Source organism: Pelodiscus sinensis, chromosome 12, assembly GCF_052426305.1.
Source record: "Pelodiscus sinensis isolate ZL-2025 chromosome 12, ASM5242630v1, whole genome shotgun sequence".
In the NCBI taxonomy this organism is placed as follows: Eukaryota; Metazoa; Chordata; order Testudines; family Trionychidae; genus Pelodiscus; species Pelodiscus sinensis.
The window spans coordinates 18,761,501-18,777,765 of record NC_143063.1 but is presented as its reverse complement, the minus strand read 5'-3'; the positions used below and the strand labels follow the sequence as shown (position 1 = coordinate 18,777,765).

General features: G+C 42.9%; 1 protein-coding gene across 2 annotated transcripts in view; it reads right to left on the bottom strand.

Moving 5' to 3' along the window:
• The window catches only part of TOX3 (TOX high mobility group box family member 3), a 96,957-nt gene extending 82,811 nt beyond the window's left edge, over positions 1-14,146 (bottom strand). Inside the window, exon 1 of one of the 2 annotated variants that reach the window (XM_006121130.5) lies at positions 13,205-14,146. In XM_006121130.5, the coding sequence (XP_006121192.3) occupies positions 13,205-13,306 (102 nt within the window). In that variant the 5' untranslated portion in view covers positions 13,307-14,146. The remainder of the gene's footprint in view (positions 1-13,204) is intronic. The other variant, XM_006121129.4, reaches the window with a different exon arrangement.
• Between the last annotated feature and the right edge of the window lie 2,119 nt (positions 14,147-16,265).

Sequence of the window (16,265 nt, the reverse complement as noted above, 5' to 3'; positions counted from 1 at the left end):
TACGAAAGGTCCATCTAACCCAGTAGCCTGTTTCCAACAGTGGCCAATCCCAGATGCCCCAGAAAGAATGAAGAGTAACAGATAATCATCAAGTGATTCCTCTCCTGTCATCCATTTCCAGCTCCTGACAGAGGCTAGGGACACAATTCCTACCCATTTTGGCTAATACGCATTGATAGACCTAACCTCCATGAATTTATCTAGTTTTTTATCATCTATGTCAGGGGTGTCCAAACTTTTTTCAAAGAGGGCCAGATTTGATGAAGTGAACATGCGTGAGGGCCGACCATTTTGCCTGACATTCTTTGAACCATTAAAATTAAATGCAAATTAACTATTTTATGCAAAGTTTATTGCAAACGGCATACTTTTCATTTCGTCACATGGATGACAAATCTAAACAGGTGTTAAATCACTCTGCCTTTCCTATCTGAAGGCCAGATGAAAAAAAATCCAGGAAGCTGAAATATATGTCAGGAACATTGTAAAGTACATTACATATTATTGGTAATAAAGGTTGTCTGTCAACTTTTAAGTTCAAAAAATATGAACAGGAACATAACACCAAGTATACATGTTGTGTCCAAATATATTTATAACTGATTTAGACCATCTGACATTAACTGAAATTTTACAATGTATTCATCTCAATACATATGGATTCGTTGGGGGCCATAAAAGATAGATATTGCCAAATTACCTGTGGGGGCCGTATTAAACCGGAACACGGGCCGCAATTGGCCCCCGGGCCGGACTTTGGACATGCCTGATCTATGTCATCAAAGGCTTGAACTTAATGTAGCAAAACTGTAGAGACCAGAAGTTTCTTGTGTGACCAGATGAGTATCCAGAAGTCACTTATTACACGACAGGTCCAACAAGGAAAATAACAGAACACCATTGGTTATCACCTACAGCCCCCAGCTAAAACCCCTCCAGTGCAACATTTGCAATCTACAACCTATCCTGGAAAATGATCCCTCACTCTCACAAACCTTGAGAAACAGGCCAATCCTCCCCTAGAGACAACCCCCGAACCTGAAGCAAATATTCACCAGCAGCCATGCAACAAACCCCATTGCCAACTCTTTCCACATAGCTATACAAGTGACACCGTAACAGGACCTAACCACATAACCCATACCACATCGTCACTAGGGATGTGAAAGTGTAACTGTGTACATGGTTAACCAATGAGCCTGGGATCAATCTGTTAACATTCACAGTTACATGCAGGCTCCCGGTACATGCGAAGAATCAGCTTAAAAGCCAGCTCCCAGTGTACCCCGGCTCCTGGAGAGCTGCCTGCTGCCCTCTGCTGCTGCCTCAGACAGAGGCAGCAGCACAGGATGGCAGGTGAGAGCCAGTACATGCAGGGAGCAAACTTAAAAGATGGCTCCCTGCAGGCACTGGCTCCCAGGGAGCCGACTGACACCCCATATGAACTATGTAACCACTGAAATTTTCCGCAGTTACATGGTTACTTAATTGCATGCTTTTTAACATCCCTAATCACCACACCACCAGGGACTCATCCACATGCACATCTACTTATGTGGTATATGCCATCATGTACCAACAATGCCTGACATGTATATCGGCCAAACTGGACAGTCTCTACACCCAAGGATAAATTAACACAAATCAGACATCAAGAAAAGTAACATACAAAAGCTAGTAGGAGACCACTTTAACCTCCCTGGACATTCAGTAATAGATTTAAAAGCACATATCCTTTTACAAAAAGACTTCAAAAGCAGACTGCAAAGAGAAACAAGAGATACAATTCAATTCAGTTCCATTCAAATTTAACACGATCAAATTAGGACTGAATAAGGGCTTAGATTGGTTCTCTCACTACAAAGGCAATTTTCCCTCTCTTGGTATTTACACCTCCCCATCAACTGCTGGGATTGAGCCACATCCACCCTGTCAGAATTGGCCTCATTATCACTGGTCTTACACTTGATAAGTAACTCCCTCCTTTTGATATGCTAGTGCATGATACATATCCCATGGATTTCCACTCCATGTATCTGATGCAGTGATTTTGACACAGAGAAGCTAATGCCCAAATACATCTGTTAGTCTTAAAATGCCACAGGACTTCTCGTTGTTTTTGCAGATACAGACTAACACGGCTACCCCTCTGAGAGTTATGTGACTTAGTTATTTAAATTCTTCATTAGTTTTTCTCCCTCAAGGTCTCCATTTTGGTAGAAATCATCTCCAAGATACCAGGGCAGTGGTTCTCAGAATCTGAGTACTCAACCTTGTCATTAGGTATTTGGCTGTATAATGTCAGTGCAGTACCCAATTTTACATCATTCTGTAAGCAGCAATATGAGTCTACAGATCAAAAAAGCAGATCATTCATTTTCTTGATATCTTGATTCCACAAACACAAGCACTTCAGTAATTCCACTGAATTATCTATTGTATGCCTACATAACTTAGGTGTTCTTAGAGTGTCACTGAATTCAATGAAACTACTCAAATACATGATTATAATAAATTATAATAATAATTAGAGCGACAAGATCTGAGGAAGAGCTATGAAGCTTTTCCCTTCTACCAAGAGAAATTGGTCCACTTACAAATATTACTTCATCCTTCCATGTCTGTGTCTCATCCTGGATCCACAAGGCTGCCACAGCATGACAAGTCAATAATAATGACAATATTTACATTGCAGTAAGTACCACCAAAAGGCTAAAACCAGGCTGGCTAACTGTGCTAGGCACTGAACAAAAATATAATACAGTAGAAACTCAGTTACAAACACCTCAGGAAGGAACATTGTTCATAACTCTGAACAAAACATTATGGTTGTCCATTCAAAAGTTTACAACCAATTGACTCAATACAGCTTTGAAACTTTACTGTGCATAAACATGGTGTTCTCCCCTGCTTTTTTTCAGTAGTTTACATTTAACAGAACTATAAGTGTATTTGCTCCCCGCTGTCCCCTGTGACTGTTACGTCTGATTGCATATTTCCAGTTCCAAATGAGGTATATGTTTGACTAGTCAGTTCCTAACGCTGATGTTCAAAACTCTGAAGTTCTACTTTAAATGGAAGTCCAAACCAACGAGCTCACAATCTAAAAAAAGTTGCTCCCAATGAGTCCTCAACACTAAGCCTGTTCCGTCAACTTAAAGGGCCATTAAACTATTTCTGTACTCTTGCTTTCACAAGAAGTAACTCTAAATTCAACTTTGCATAATCAACTTTACGGTAGTGCAGACATGGCACTGTGAAAGTTAACATTCTTGGCCTCTGAGAGGTGTCCCACAATACCCCGCAGTGACTGCTCTCGCCAACACTTTCAACTCTTCTGTTCTCCAAGGGAACAGGCAAAGCACAGGGAAAATTTCAATTTCATTTCCTGTGTGGCCAGCATGGCTAGCAAACTTCAAAGCAGGCAGCACATCTCAGCAGAGACCTCAACATGTGACCATGACTTCCATGAGTCACAGACAAGCACCAGCATGGACTTCCTTGCTCTGGGGAAGCTATCCTTGCAGAACTACGAACCAGCAAAAGAAACTCAGCTATCTATGCCAAGACCACAAAAGGCATGAAGGAGAAAGGATACGCCAGGGATGCCCAGCAGTACTGAGTGAAAATAAAGGCACTGAAGCAGTCAAACCAAAAGACAAAGGAGGCAAATAGAGGGTCTAGAGCATCGCCACAAACATTGTGCTTCTACAAGCAGCTGCATGCGATCCTTCAGGAGGACTCGACCAGCTTCCCTATCCAGTCCAGGATGTCTCATAGGCAGGCACTGATCCTCGGGACAGCACTTTTGATGAGTTCACATTTTTTATCTTGCTAAAAGTAGGCTAAGGCACTTGCCATAACCTCTTCTCTCAGGGGACCAAGAACACGGAGGAGCGGGGGGGGGGGTTAAGAGCAGCCTCACACAGGGATGTTAAAATGGGGTTGACTAGTCCAGTAGTCAATGGAATTTCCATCAACTACTCGACTAGTCAACAGACACTTCCACATTCCTCCTTTGAAATGTATAAGAGCCATCACTGGGGCTCTTGTACATTTCAAAGGAGGAATGCGGAACTCTACCTACAGCCCAGGGCTAGTGGGAAGTCCTGCTGACTCTGGGCTGCACACGGGTGCCTGCTTTGAAATGTACAAGAGTCCCCAGCTCTTGTGCATTTCAAAGCCATGAAGCCCGGGGTCAGCTTGGGACTCCGCGGCTGACCCCTGTTCTGCACAGCATTTAAGCAGTACCCTGGATCAGCTGGGGACTCCCCAGCTGACCCTGGGTTCTGGGGAAATGCCTCTCCAAACCCAGGGTTAGATGGGGAGTCCCCAGCTGACCCCGGGCTCCATGCTTCGGCGTTTTAAAGTGGCAGCACCGCACAGCTGAGCAGCAGATCAGCTGTGCGTCGCTGCCGCTTTGAAGCGCCCTCCTCCCCCTCTGCTGCCTCTATAATATAATATAGAGGCAGCAAGGCAGGGGAAATCTACTAGTCGACAGACTATCCGATAAACAAATGCTTATCAGATAGTCGACTAGTCCTTAACATCCGTACCTCACATTCAACCCCCAGGTATGTGTTGGGAAGCAAAAGTCTGTCTTTCTAGCAATTGTGATTATATCCCTCCTGGAAGCTCCTGTACTAGACTCCTTTTCTCTCCCTGTTGTGTTTCCTAAATAAAAACGCATGGTTTCTGAACAACAGGGCTTTTTTTTTTTACTGCTTATGTTGAAAGATTGGTGGGGGGGGGGGGGAAATGACAGGGAAGCACAATGAATGCAGAGGCACCTCGTTGAGAGCAACATGCATGACTCTCAGAACTGGCAATTCATAAAACTGTCTTGCTAACCCTCTCTGATTTGCACTGCCCTTTGCTGTACTCTTCTTATTGCCTGGTGTCTGTCTGCTCAAAATCCCTGACTAGGCGCTGTGCCTCAGCCCTCTACCCTGACAGATAACTTTCTCCCTTACTATCGCAAATATTATGGAACACACAGCAGGCTGCTGCCATAATGGGAATGTTGCATTTGCTGAGGTCTAACTTAGTCAGTAAACCATGAGAGTTTCCCTTTAAATGCCCAAAAGCACACTCTACCACCATTCCACACTTGCTCAAGTTGTAGTCTGCTCCTTACTGTGGTCCAGTAAGGCTTCGTGTATGGCTTCGTGTATGTGAGCAAGAGGTAGGCTGGGTCGCCAAGGATCACGATCTGCATTTCAACATCTCTGAAGGTAATTTTCTGGTGTGGGGAAAAAAGTTCCAGCTTGCTGCTTGCCAACGAGGCAGGAGTTCCTAAAGATGCCTGTATCATGCGCCTTTCCTGATCATCCCAATTTGCAGGGAGTAAAATGGTGCTTGTGATCCACCAGCTACTCCAGCACAATTGAAAAGTCCCCCTTGCAGTTTATTTACTCCTTGACAAGGTGGTCAGGTGCCAAGATAGGGATGTTTGTTCCATTTATTGCCTTACCACAGTGAGGGAACCTCACTGTGACAAACATGTCTGCAATATCCTCCACTTTTCCCAGAATCACTACCCTCTATAGAGGAAGGATATTAATTTCCTTGGTTAATTGGATCACAACAGCCCCCACTCTTGATTTCCCTACTCCAAACTGATTCCCAGCTGTCTGGAGTTGCAATCTTCCACAGGGCCACTGCCATATACTTCTCCACTGTCAGAGCCGGTGTCATTCTGGTATTCCTGCGCATTAAGGTGGGGGAGGGGAGGGGAGGAAGCAAGACACAAACTTCTATGAAAGTGGCCTTACGCATATGAAAGTTTTGCAGCCACTGCTAATCATCTCATAGCTGCATAACTATGCTAATCATCTCATAGCTGCATAACTATGAGGTCTCACCAGTCTGGGCTTGTCTGACAGCACCAGAACTGGCATTCCACTGTGTCCAGAGGATCGTATGCAACAGCATTTGCCAGCTGCTCAACTCAAATGCTTCACAGAAGAGTATGTTCATGGCCTCCTGAGATTCTTCATCCTTCCAGTGGACTCTGGACATACTCCAGCATTAGGCACACCGTTAATATCATTATCATAACACTAATACTCAACGGGATCCACAATGGATTCCATACTTACATGGCTATGGCACCTGAGCAGATAACTAAAGAAAAAAAGGGCACAAAACACTGCTGTTGCTCTCAAGCTGGGAGGGCAGGGAGAGCAGGAGGCAGAGGAAGGAAACAAATGCATTTGAGGATGCTGGCAACTTTGGTTGTAAAAGAGTAATCAAATAGTCAGCTATCCGATAAGTCTAGGCTTATCAGGTAGTCAAGTTGACTACTCGCATTCCACCCCCTTGCTGCCTCTTTATCAGAGGCAGCAAATGGGGGAGAGCAGGAGCCAGCGCTGGGGGAGCGAGCATCATCTCCACGACAGGCGGAGGGGGGTAGAGGAGACAGAGGTGCAGCAGTGCTGCAGTTCTGCCTTTCAAACGCAGTAAGAGCCACCCAGCTCTTACTACATTTAAAAGGGAGAGGTGCAGTGCAGGACCAGGGATGAGCAGGGACTGAAGCTGTGCTGGCTCTCCAACTGCTATGCTGGCTCTCCACCTATGCTGGCTCTCCAACTGCTATGGCTCTGCCTTTTAGATGCAGTGAGAGCCACTTGGCTCTCACTGCATTTAAAAGGCACCGCCACTGTGAGGTTAGCTCCTGGGGATAGCATGAGCCAGGACTGCTTAGTCCCGGCTCATGCCGCCTCCGGGAGCTAACCCCGCTGTGGCTCTGCAGTTTACATGTAGTAGAAGCTGAGCTGCTGTGCACCTGGCTCTTACTACATTTAAACTGTAGAGCCGCCTCTCCCTAATGAACTAATCAAGTAGTTGATAGAAATTCTACTGCGTGCAGTAAAATGTTAGTGATTATCTGTAATGCTACTACCAAAATTTCTCCTCACTTCCTAGGTAGAACTGAATATAATCATTTTATATCAAAGAACAATAGTTAAAGTAAGCAAACTTATGAGACCATGTCTCAAAAAGGTATTTAAAAAATAATTTTCCTCATTTATTTTTACCAACTATCACTTCATATTTTAAAAAAGATACCAATTTGGGTTTTCCATATGCCATATAACATATACTTCAGAAAACCTTTAATAATACACCATAGCAATTCACTTTTCTTATACTTCTGTACTTCATTAAAAGTCCTTGGTGACTGAATGATAATTAGCTGTAATGAAACTGGTGGACAAATCATCAAGAGCAAATAGTTTCTGCTAAGTTAACTGTTTTCAAAACCTACTTCTCGCTGTGTTTTACATACTAATGGTTTATTCAATACAGAAGTTGCATTATTTGAACAAAAAATTATACACTGCACGATCAATTAGTGTCACCGCTGTGCACAAGCTTCTTCAAACAACATAGTCCTTTGTAAAGTTGCTGCCCTTGGTATACAGGGGGCTTGTTTTTAAGCTAGCTTTTGAAGAAGACTCAAGTCATGAAAAGCTGTAGATCATTCTTCAGAAAGACATCATACAAATTATTATTTTTATTCTACTTTGGATTTTCATGGTTTCTCATGAAACCTGTATTAATAAGCACGATAGTTTCACAAAAGTATTTGGGTGGTATCAGAATTCACGGTACTTTGGAACAAAGAGAATCTCAGATGAAAACTTCTTAGCCTCAGATGTCAGGAGGCCATTTTTCACTATTCTCTGGTTCCCCACAGAAGTTGCCTGTGCAGTGCTGAAATGTTGAGGGGTCTGTTTACCATTCTGGGCAAGTGACAGTTCAGTAAATCTGTCAGCTGTCCAGGAGGATTGCTGGGGATACAACGGCAATGCAGAAAGAGGTGATAAGGTGAGAGATAACAGACTCTTATTTGGATTGTTTCCCATCTCATAATCCTTCTCTTTAGGCTGAATTGTTTGAGACATGTGGGGAAACCTAAATGATCAGCCTAAACATCACTGAGTTACAGCTAACTTAAAACATCCTATTTCTCTCTAAAAAGGCACACTGCTGCATATGTCTTAAGGCATTCAGCTTATGCGCCTGGGATCCTCAGCCACCAAAAGGAAACAAGAGTTTACCTTTCAGTCACTACTGTACAGACAGACTAAAGGCTCCCCATGATCCAGGTTACCGCTGACTATTCACTAACTCTATTAATATATAAAATAAACACATTGTTAAATCCATACAAAATTTTTCCTCCAAAAATGTAAAAACATTAGCATCTAAATGTGGATTTTCATGTCAATTTCATGCACCCAAATTTGAAATTTTTGAATAAATTTTCTGAATAAATGTATTCAAAAAATGTTTTAATAAATTTTGAATAAATACACTGCATTAGGGATGTTAGAAACAGTGTATTTTAGTAATCGTGTAGCCACAACAATTTTTAGAAGTTACACGATTACTAAAATATTCCCAGGGGTAGGAAGCAGCAGCTAGTGCGCTCCAAGCCCCACTCCCAGGGATCCCCCTGCCGCTCTGTGCTGCTGCCTCAGTATCAGAGTTAGCAGCACAGGGTAGCAGGCAGAGCTGGTCATGAGGAAACCCTGTCCGCAGGACCCCAAGTTCCCCGCAGACACAGACAGCTCTGGCATCCCACCTGCCCCCTGCACTGCTGCCTCAAATACAGAGGCAGCAATATGGAGAGGAGGGCAGGTGGCTCCACAGAGTCAGTTGTCATGGGGAACTGGCTTTTAAGCCAGCTCCCCCTGAGCAGTGGCTCCTGCCTGCTCCCCCCCCCCCACCATACTATCTCTGTGGGAGGGAATGGGGGTAGGGCAGTTCCAGGGGTACTGGCACATGCTGGGAGCTGTTTTAAAAGCTGGTTTCCCATGGGCACCAGCTCTTGCCTTCCCCCCAGCCCTCGCCTGCCTCTCTGATACAGAGGCAGCAAGGGGGGAGAGGCTGCTTTGGCTTATCAGTTAATCATTTGAATGGCTATAGGCGAACATCTCTACACTGCATTTCAATAAAAATGCAAACTGTTGAATAATGCAGCCAATTTTGTTCAGTTGTTATATGACAACTCATGTAAGTACCAGGCCATGGGGCTTCTTTTCTTTTTTGAACAGCACCATGAGAATTGCAGCTGCTCTACAAACTTCCTTATTCTCTATGACAAATGGTAGTTCCGTAAATATTTTCAACTCAAGGCATGTAATCTGCTCAATAACTGGAAAAAGTTTGTTTAGAAAAAAACATTATATTATAACCACTGTCCAAAATTACTTTCTCTCAACAGAACCATAAAAGGGAGCACAACAGAAGCAGAATGTGTAACAGCTGGTCTCTCTCAACTTTTTGTAATATTTTTACAACTATTTTATGGTGAATTATTTAGTGCATATAAATATAGGAGGCCTCAGTTAGTAAGAGACATACTACAGTCTCCTCACACAATTCTCCCAATTGGAGATGGATCATCTCCTTAGGAACCACCATCAGTCTTAACACACAGAGGGCCGAGTTACGTACTTTGATTACCCAACTGCTTTCACATCAGTATGGAGAATTTATGAATTACTGGCCCAATCCTACAAAGCATTTAAAAACATGCTTCACTTTAAATATGTAGATAATCATATTAAAGTAAATGAATCCAGCATAAACCTGATAAGGCACTGGACTAAGTTCTTGGTTCTATTACTGGCTATGATAGCAACCTCAGATAAATCACTTCACTTTTTTGAGCCTCCTTTATGCCCATCACCCATTAGCTATTTATTCTGTAAATCCTTTGGAGCAAAATATTTATACATTGCTTAGCAAAATACAATCATAATCTAGAAATGTCTAGAAGATACTATAATACGAACAATAAAATTACTTGGACTATTCTTGTACTTGAAGTTAAACTTGTGCTTAAATATATTGCTGGATTGAGGCCTGATTCTAAAATATATATATATATATATATATATATATATTTTAAATCAAGGTGCAACCTCTTGGAAATAATTACTGCAACACTGAGTACCCAACAATGTGACATTAAGCATGAGAGTAGCAACTTTTAGAGACTGTTCTGGTGGAAGAAATCAAGTTAGCCATACATGCAGGTAGAGGTAGTTTGTAGCATTTATGCCAGAACTCTGTTTAAGGGTTGGCAGAATCACATGGCCTCAAGAAGAGTGACAGAGAGATTGTCTCTTTCAAGCAAAAAGTAGGAGGAACAGTAAATCAGAGTGAGAGTTCTGCTCCAATGATTATCTCTATAGTATATTTACCAAATATTAGTGCTTCTATTGAAAATTTTAGATATCATAACTCAACAGTTAATTTGCAGTAGCCGATTCACAAATCATCTACACCTTTTAGTTATATTGGCAATAATTTCTTAGAAACTGTTCTGTTTATGCAGTGTCTATTCCAACATGAAACAAATTTTACTTGTAACATCACACAGTTTTTTCCACATCAATTCAGTTGTCACAGGTAATGTCTTCAGCGCCTTACAGGAAGAATATGAATACAGATTGTAACTATGAGGCAGAATGGTCAACTGAACAGGGACCTCAGTTGGGATTATAAAGACCTGGGGTGAAATCCTGGCCACGCTTAAATCAATAGATTTACAGATTTCAGTGGTGCCAGGATTTCACGCTTAAGTGCTATGCTTTTATTTCAACCCAGTGACTAAAACAGTTTATTTTTCCTAAGCATATTAAAAAAAATCCTTCAAAACTAAATGTAATAAGAAACCTTGAAATTAAGCATAGATTTTAAGGCTAGAAGGGCCCATTGCGATTGTCTAGTCTAACCTTCCTTTGTAAATGATGTTTTTAAGAGGGTGGAAGCTATATCTTCCATGCAGGCATGTAACTATAGTAGTTAGGCAAGCTATTTATTATAGGTGGAAAGCAAATCTAATCTACTATAGAACAGGAGCTTCTCTTCTAGGAACTGAATCACAGAATACACTTCTGTTCTTGAAACACCTGCACAGCATGCTGTTGCTTTCTAGACTGATCCTAATGGGAAATGCTACCCACCAATCCCAATAACATCACTAGGAACTGCGGGTGTACTCAAGATTAGGCCCTTAACATGCAAGGTTTTATCTGTAACAACTTTCACAATGTAGATCTATTATAAATTCTCCTTGGACCATAAAAATGTCTTTGCTATAAACTGAAAACTTGGCCTACTAGTTTTTACCAAAACTGTGTTAACAGGCACAGAGAAATGAAACTTGCATTAGGTTCTCCAAAACCTTACAGGTCAAGAAGTTTGATACCTCTAATATTTGCTGCATATGTGCTCTCTTTCCCTTCCTGTCCATAATGAAATTGTATTTAGTATGGTGATTTTAGATGTGAAGTTTGTGTGTGTATAGACTAACTGATTTTATACAACAAACTTCTGATTTTGGATATAACAATCACTGAATCAAGCAGAATCTAAACAGTACACTATGGTGACTCCTAAAATAAATACACAGTGTGTATAATACAAGAAAAATGTTAATGAATAAATACATGTATACTGAGCAAATAATGCAAGTTTTCAAAAGCAGCTGATGTTATTAGGCACTTTAGCATTTCTGAAACCTTCCCTCTTTAATTCATGCTTCTTTTCTTTTAATATTAACTATTAACAAAGTAGCATGCTAACAGCCTCCCTGTTGTATTCATTGAGAGCATGCGCAACGTGTGAGTTGCATACAATCCCCGGGAAGTCTGTTCTACATCTCCCAGTGAAAGTATATCTGTATGTTTTGAACTGCAAAACAGCACTCACAAGCTTGAACGTTTCAGCAATTAAAAATTGAATCATTTTGAAGAGACATAGAAACATATACTTGTGACATCTTTGTGGTTTTTCACGAGAAAGTTTCTCCATACTCAGCTATTGTTCCATCATTTTATTTTGATCCCAAATTATTTCTCACTTTTAAAGCAATCTCTGTGCTTCCTCAAACTTTACCTATGCAGTCATAAACGATTCTAGAACCAAAGTTAACACTTTGTGCAGCACCCTTTCTTTCCCCAACATTTCATATAGTGCCTCACAAAAGGCCCCAGAGGTTGGGCAAACACAGCATCGGGAAAAACACAGTGTGAAAGGGACCTTTATGTGCATGTGAGAGGGCCCAGTGCTAATAGCTCAATGTGCTGTTGACACACTGCAGTGCAAACAGCTAAGTCTTTTTCAAAATAGCATGAGTCACAGTGTCATTCTTAACTTTGCATTTTCCAGATTTTGGTAATATGTGAAACAAACTGCCTTGGTATTATTTAAACACATATTTTGTAAATAAATTGAGCCACTGGGAAACATCTACTCCTTCTGAGTAGCAACATCTGTTCTGAAATCCACACAAACCACAAGAAAGGTGTGGAAAAACAAATACAGTAAGCAGTACTGCAACTTCTTTGACAGTATCCAAGTCAAATGAAAATGTTTATTCCATTTTTAAATTAGCAGCTCAGGTACATAAGCCTCTAACTAAATGATTATTACAAAGTGGAGGATTATCTAGAGACTCAATAAAACTGATCTGAAATAATCGGAAATAACAGAATGAATTAGGTTATTAAAATAATCTTTTTCTTTCCTCTACATCAGAGATGCACTGCTTGGAAGCATCGTTTCCATCAGAACTCGGCTCTGACATTGGGAGCAGAAGTGAGTCCACCCCTGAAAAACTTCTGCAGTGCTGGCCTCCGGATAGAAATCTCACTCTGCTGCTATGGAATCAGATGCTGTCCATTGTTCCCCGCATGCGGGGAAGAAGAAAGCATATCTTAAAAAGTTATATTTTTAAAAAAACTGCATAAGTGGTTTGACCCGATGAAAACATTTGGTACCTTAGTAATTCTCGTGTGATCAAGGAAAAGCTACAAGCGGTAACATGATGTAGCTGTTCAAAGTGTATCACATTTGTATTTACAGATGTAAATGAAACATTACAAAGCTGTGCCTTTCAGACTGGGGGGGGGGGAGATGGGAATATTCTCACGGAGCAAAAAAATCTCAGTGACTCTCTCCATCTATGTACGTCCGGGGAGAAGTGAGCATTTAAACTTTTAAAGGACACTGTGTCCTATTTTCCCGTTTCGAAATGTAAGTTTTAACCTGCTGGATCAGTACTTTAAAATTCCCACCTCCTGATCTCTCCCCCTCCCCAGCATACATCAAACTCCAATACATACAGAATAAGCAATATAGCAGCAATTGAAGACTAAGGAATAAGAACAGGAATGATCACCTTGTTGTAGCTGTAGTAACCCAAACACTGGGCAAAGTCCAGATTGGAAGGGTCTCCAGGAAGAGAGCTGCCAGCTGCAGCTGGGTAAAATCTTACATCCATGCTGGGGGAGTTTTGGTCCAAGAAGTGCACTTGGAGAAAGCGCGGCGAGGTTATAATAGATCCACCTTCAGCTCCCTTCCCTGGATATCTGCTTCAGGGAAAGGACCAAGTTGCTGGAGCTAGCAAGGGAGCTGGCTCTTCCTTTGGGGCACGGAGCGAGGGGGGGCCCCAGCAAGGCAAGGGGCTGAGAGAGGGCAGGGACGGGGAGAAGAAAGAGGCGGTGGGAGCGTGCAGGTAAACAAGGGAGAGGGAGGAGCAGCGCAGGCAGGTAGGTGCCTCTCGCCGCCTGCGTGGGGAGGCAGGCAGGGCTGTTGTTTTTTAAAAGCTCAGTGCCAAGCCACAGGATTTGCCGCTGCCTTCCGGAGCAGCTGTACACAAAGGAGCCACGCGCCCGGCACGGATAAAGCAGCGGCGAGCGGCTCGTCCCCCCGCGGCGCCCTGCCGGAGCCGGGAGGGTGCTGCGGCGCTCCGCCCGGGGCTGGCGAGTCAGAGGGGAACAAAGGCGGCCCCGCCGGCCGGGGGAAGGGAGCAGCGTCCCGCTCGCCCCGCGCACTTGGCTGGACGGCCAGCGGGAGCGAAAGAGCTGTCCAGTGGCGGCTGGCGCGGGGGGAGGGGTCCCGGGGATCCCACCCCCCAGCTACCCTGGGCTCAAAGTGCGGGGAGAGCAGGGGAGCCGCGGCCGCCGCTGCGCCTGGCACCGCTCCCCAGGAGGAATGAAGACGGGAAGCGGGTGGAACAAGGGACTGGGGCCCCTCCCCGCGCCCACCCCTCCCACTGCGAGCAGCTGGCGCGCTCTGCGCACCGCCCGCCAGCGCTCCTGCACCCCGCGTCCGGCGCGCGCTTTCGCCGGGCATGCCCCCGTGCGCACGCACCGCCGGGCTACCCAGCACACTGCGCGCACACCCGGGGACAGTGCGCGCGCACACACTGGGTGCCTACTCTGGGAGCATGTACACAGACACCTGCACGCACCCACCGTTGCATCCAGAGTGCAGAGACCGGACAGAAAGTGCACAGCACGCAGAGGGCACTGCACCTCCCGGACATGGAGCGCTTTAGCCGTGGTAAAGAATGTTTGCACAATTCTACGCACCCAGTGTACATTCAGAATACAGTGCATGCACATACCCGATCATACACCCAGTGTGCAGTGAATAGGAGAGCCCAGGGCTTGCACACATACCTCATGTGCACTCAGTCGCGAATACAATGCACAGTGTTTAAAGCAATGGTTGAAGTGTTACATAAATCCTTGAATTATTAACCATGTGCCCAGGAATACAGTGCCTACTATGAATACTGTGAACACATAAATGCACACAAGAAACAAAGTACATACACATAACACAAGTGTACATAACTTCCTCAAGGTAAACTTAATGTAGAGTTCAGGCAAAGTGTACAATACATGCATGCAAACATAGTGAACAGTTTGTACAAACACACACATGCCTATCCACTCCTTATTGCCCTAATCCAGTGTTTCTCAACTTTTTTTTATAAAGTACCCCTTTTTCAAAACAAAACAAAAAACTAAGTACTCCTAGTACGTACAGTTTTCAGACGCACAATTTTTTTCTACCATTGCAATGCATTTGTTTAAACAACTTAATTGTAGCCAGACATGCAATTAAATTTTTGGGTGTAAAAAGTACAAAAATAATAAAGCACTGTAAAACTTAAAACAAAAATTCAGTTTTCTCCAAATTTCAGTTGTGTCGATGTACCCCCCAGACTTCTCTCAAGTACCCTTAAGGTGAAGCAAAATGCAGGACAATGTAGCACTTTAAAGACTAACAAGATGGTTTATTAGATGATGAGCTTTCGTGGGCCAGACCCACTAATAAACCATCTTGTTAGTCTTTAAAGTGCTACATTGTCCTGCATTTTGCTTCAGCTACCCCAGACTAACACGGCTACATTTCTAAAAGTACCCTTAAGGGTACTTGTACCACTGGTTGAGAAACACTGCTCTAATCCATACTCCTCTTTCCTCTGGTCAGTTCCCCAATTTCTTTTAATCCACATGTCCATGTCTCCCTCCTCTTTGAGTCCTTTCTATTCCTCCATTTCCTCCCTTGTTTTTCAGCTTTCATAGTTGCCCTTTTAGGGCTGCCAGACCACACTACATTTTCTGTAGCAAGATCTCCTTTTCTTCCTCCTCAACACTTTCTGTGTCCTATGTCTAGAGACACAAGACCATTATTCACTTGAAATTTTCTAATAAATTTCAATAGTATTATTTCCTTTAGTTTGTTTTCATTTGACTCAAATTTTCTTTCCTGCTTATTTATTGTTGGTCAAGATCTTTTGTATTCAAAAGGTATTCCAATAACTGGAACCAGACCTTTCAATTCCTGTCTTGTGTTCTTGAAAGTTCTAGGTGAGTAATATCCACCAGTGATTTTTTTTTAAATTGCAGCTTGTTTTATAATGTACTTTCTTGATTCACACTGATATCTTGCTAGCTGAACCTGGAAGTAGAAGAAAGGAAAGGATTCTTCAAGCATAATATCAGACTAAGGCTTTAAAATGTAATAACCTGCCCATGAAATATCTCTCTCTCTCTCTCTCTCTCTCTCTCACACACACACACACTAATTCTTTGGAAGCCAATGTGAAAGGGAAAACAGTACTCCAAATATGTTTATTCAACCATAGTCATCACATTATTGCATCTGCTGTCACAATACAGATCTAGGGAGGCTTTTGTATCCCAAAAATGCTAGCCATCGAACTTTTAAACATGACCTTGTATAGTAGCACACATATTTCTGTATATTTGTTTTAGGAGGGGATATGGTTGTGCCACTGCTCATTGTATCCTTCATAAAACCAGGTGATAGATTGTGACCCTGGACTGTGAAAGAGCCAGGAACAGAGAAAAGATGGACCCTAAAGAAGGCTAACCTTCCTCTCAATTTTTAGCAATTAGTAAGCCTAGATAGCCTAATACCCA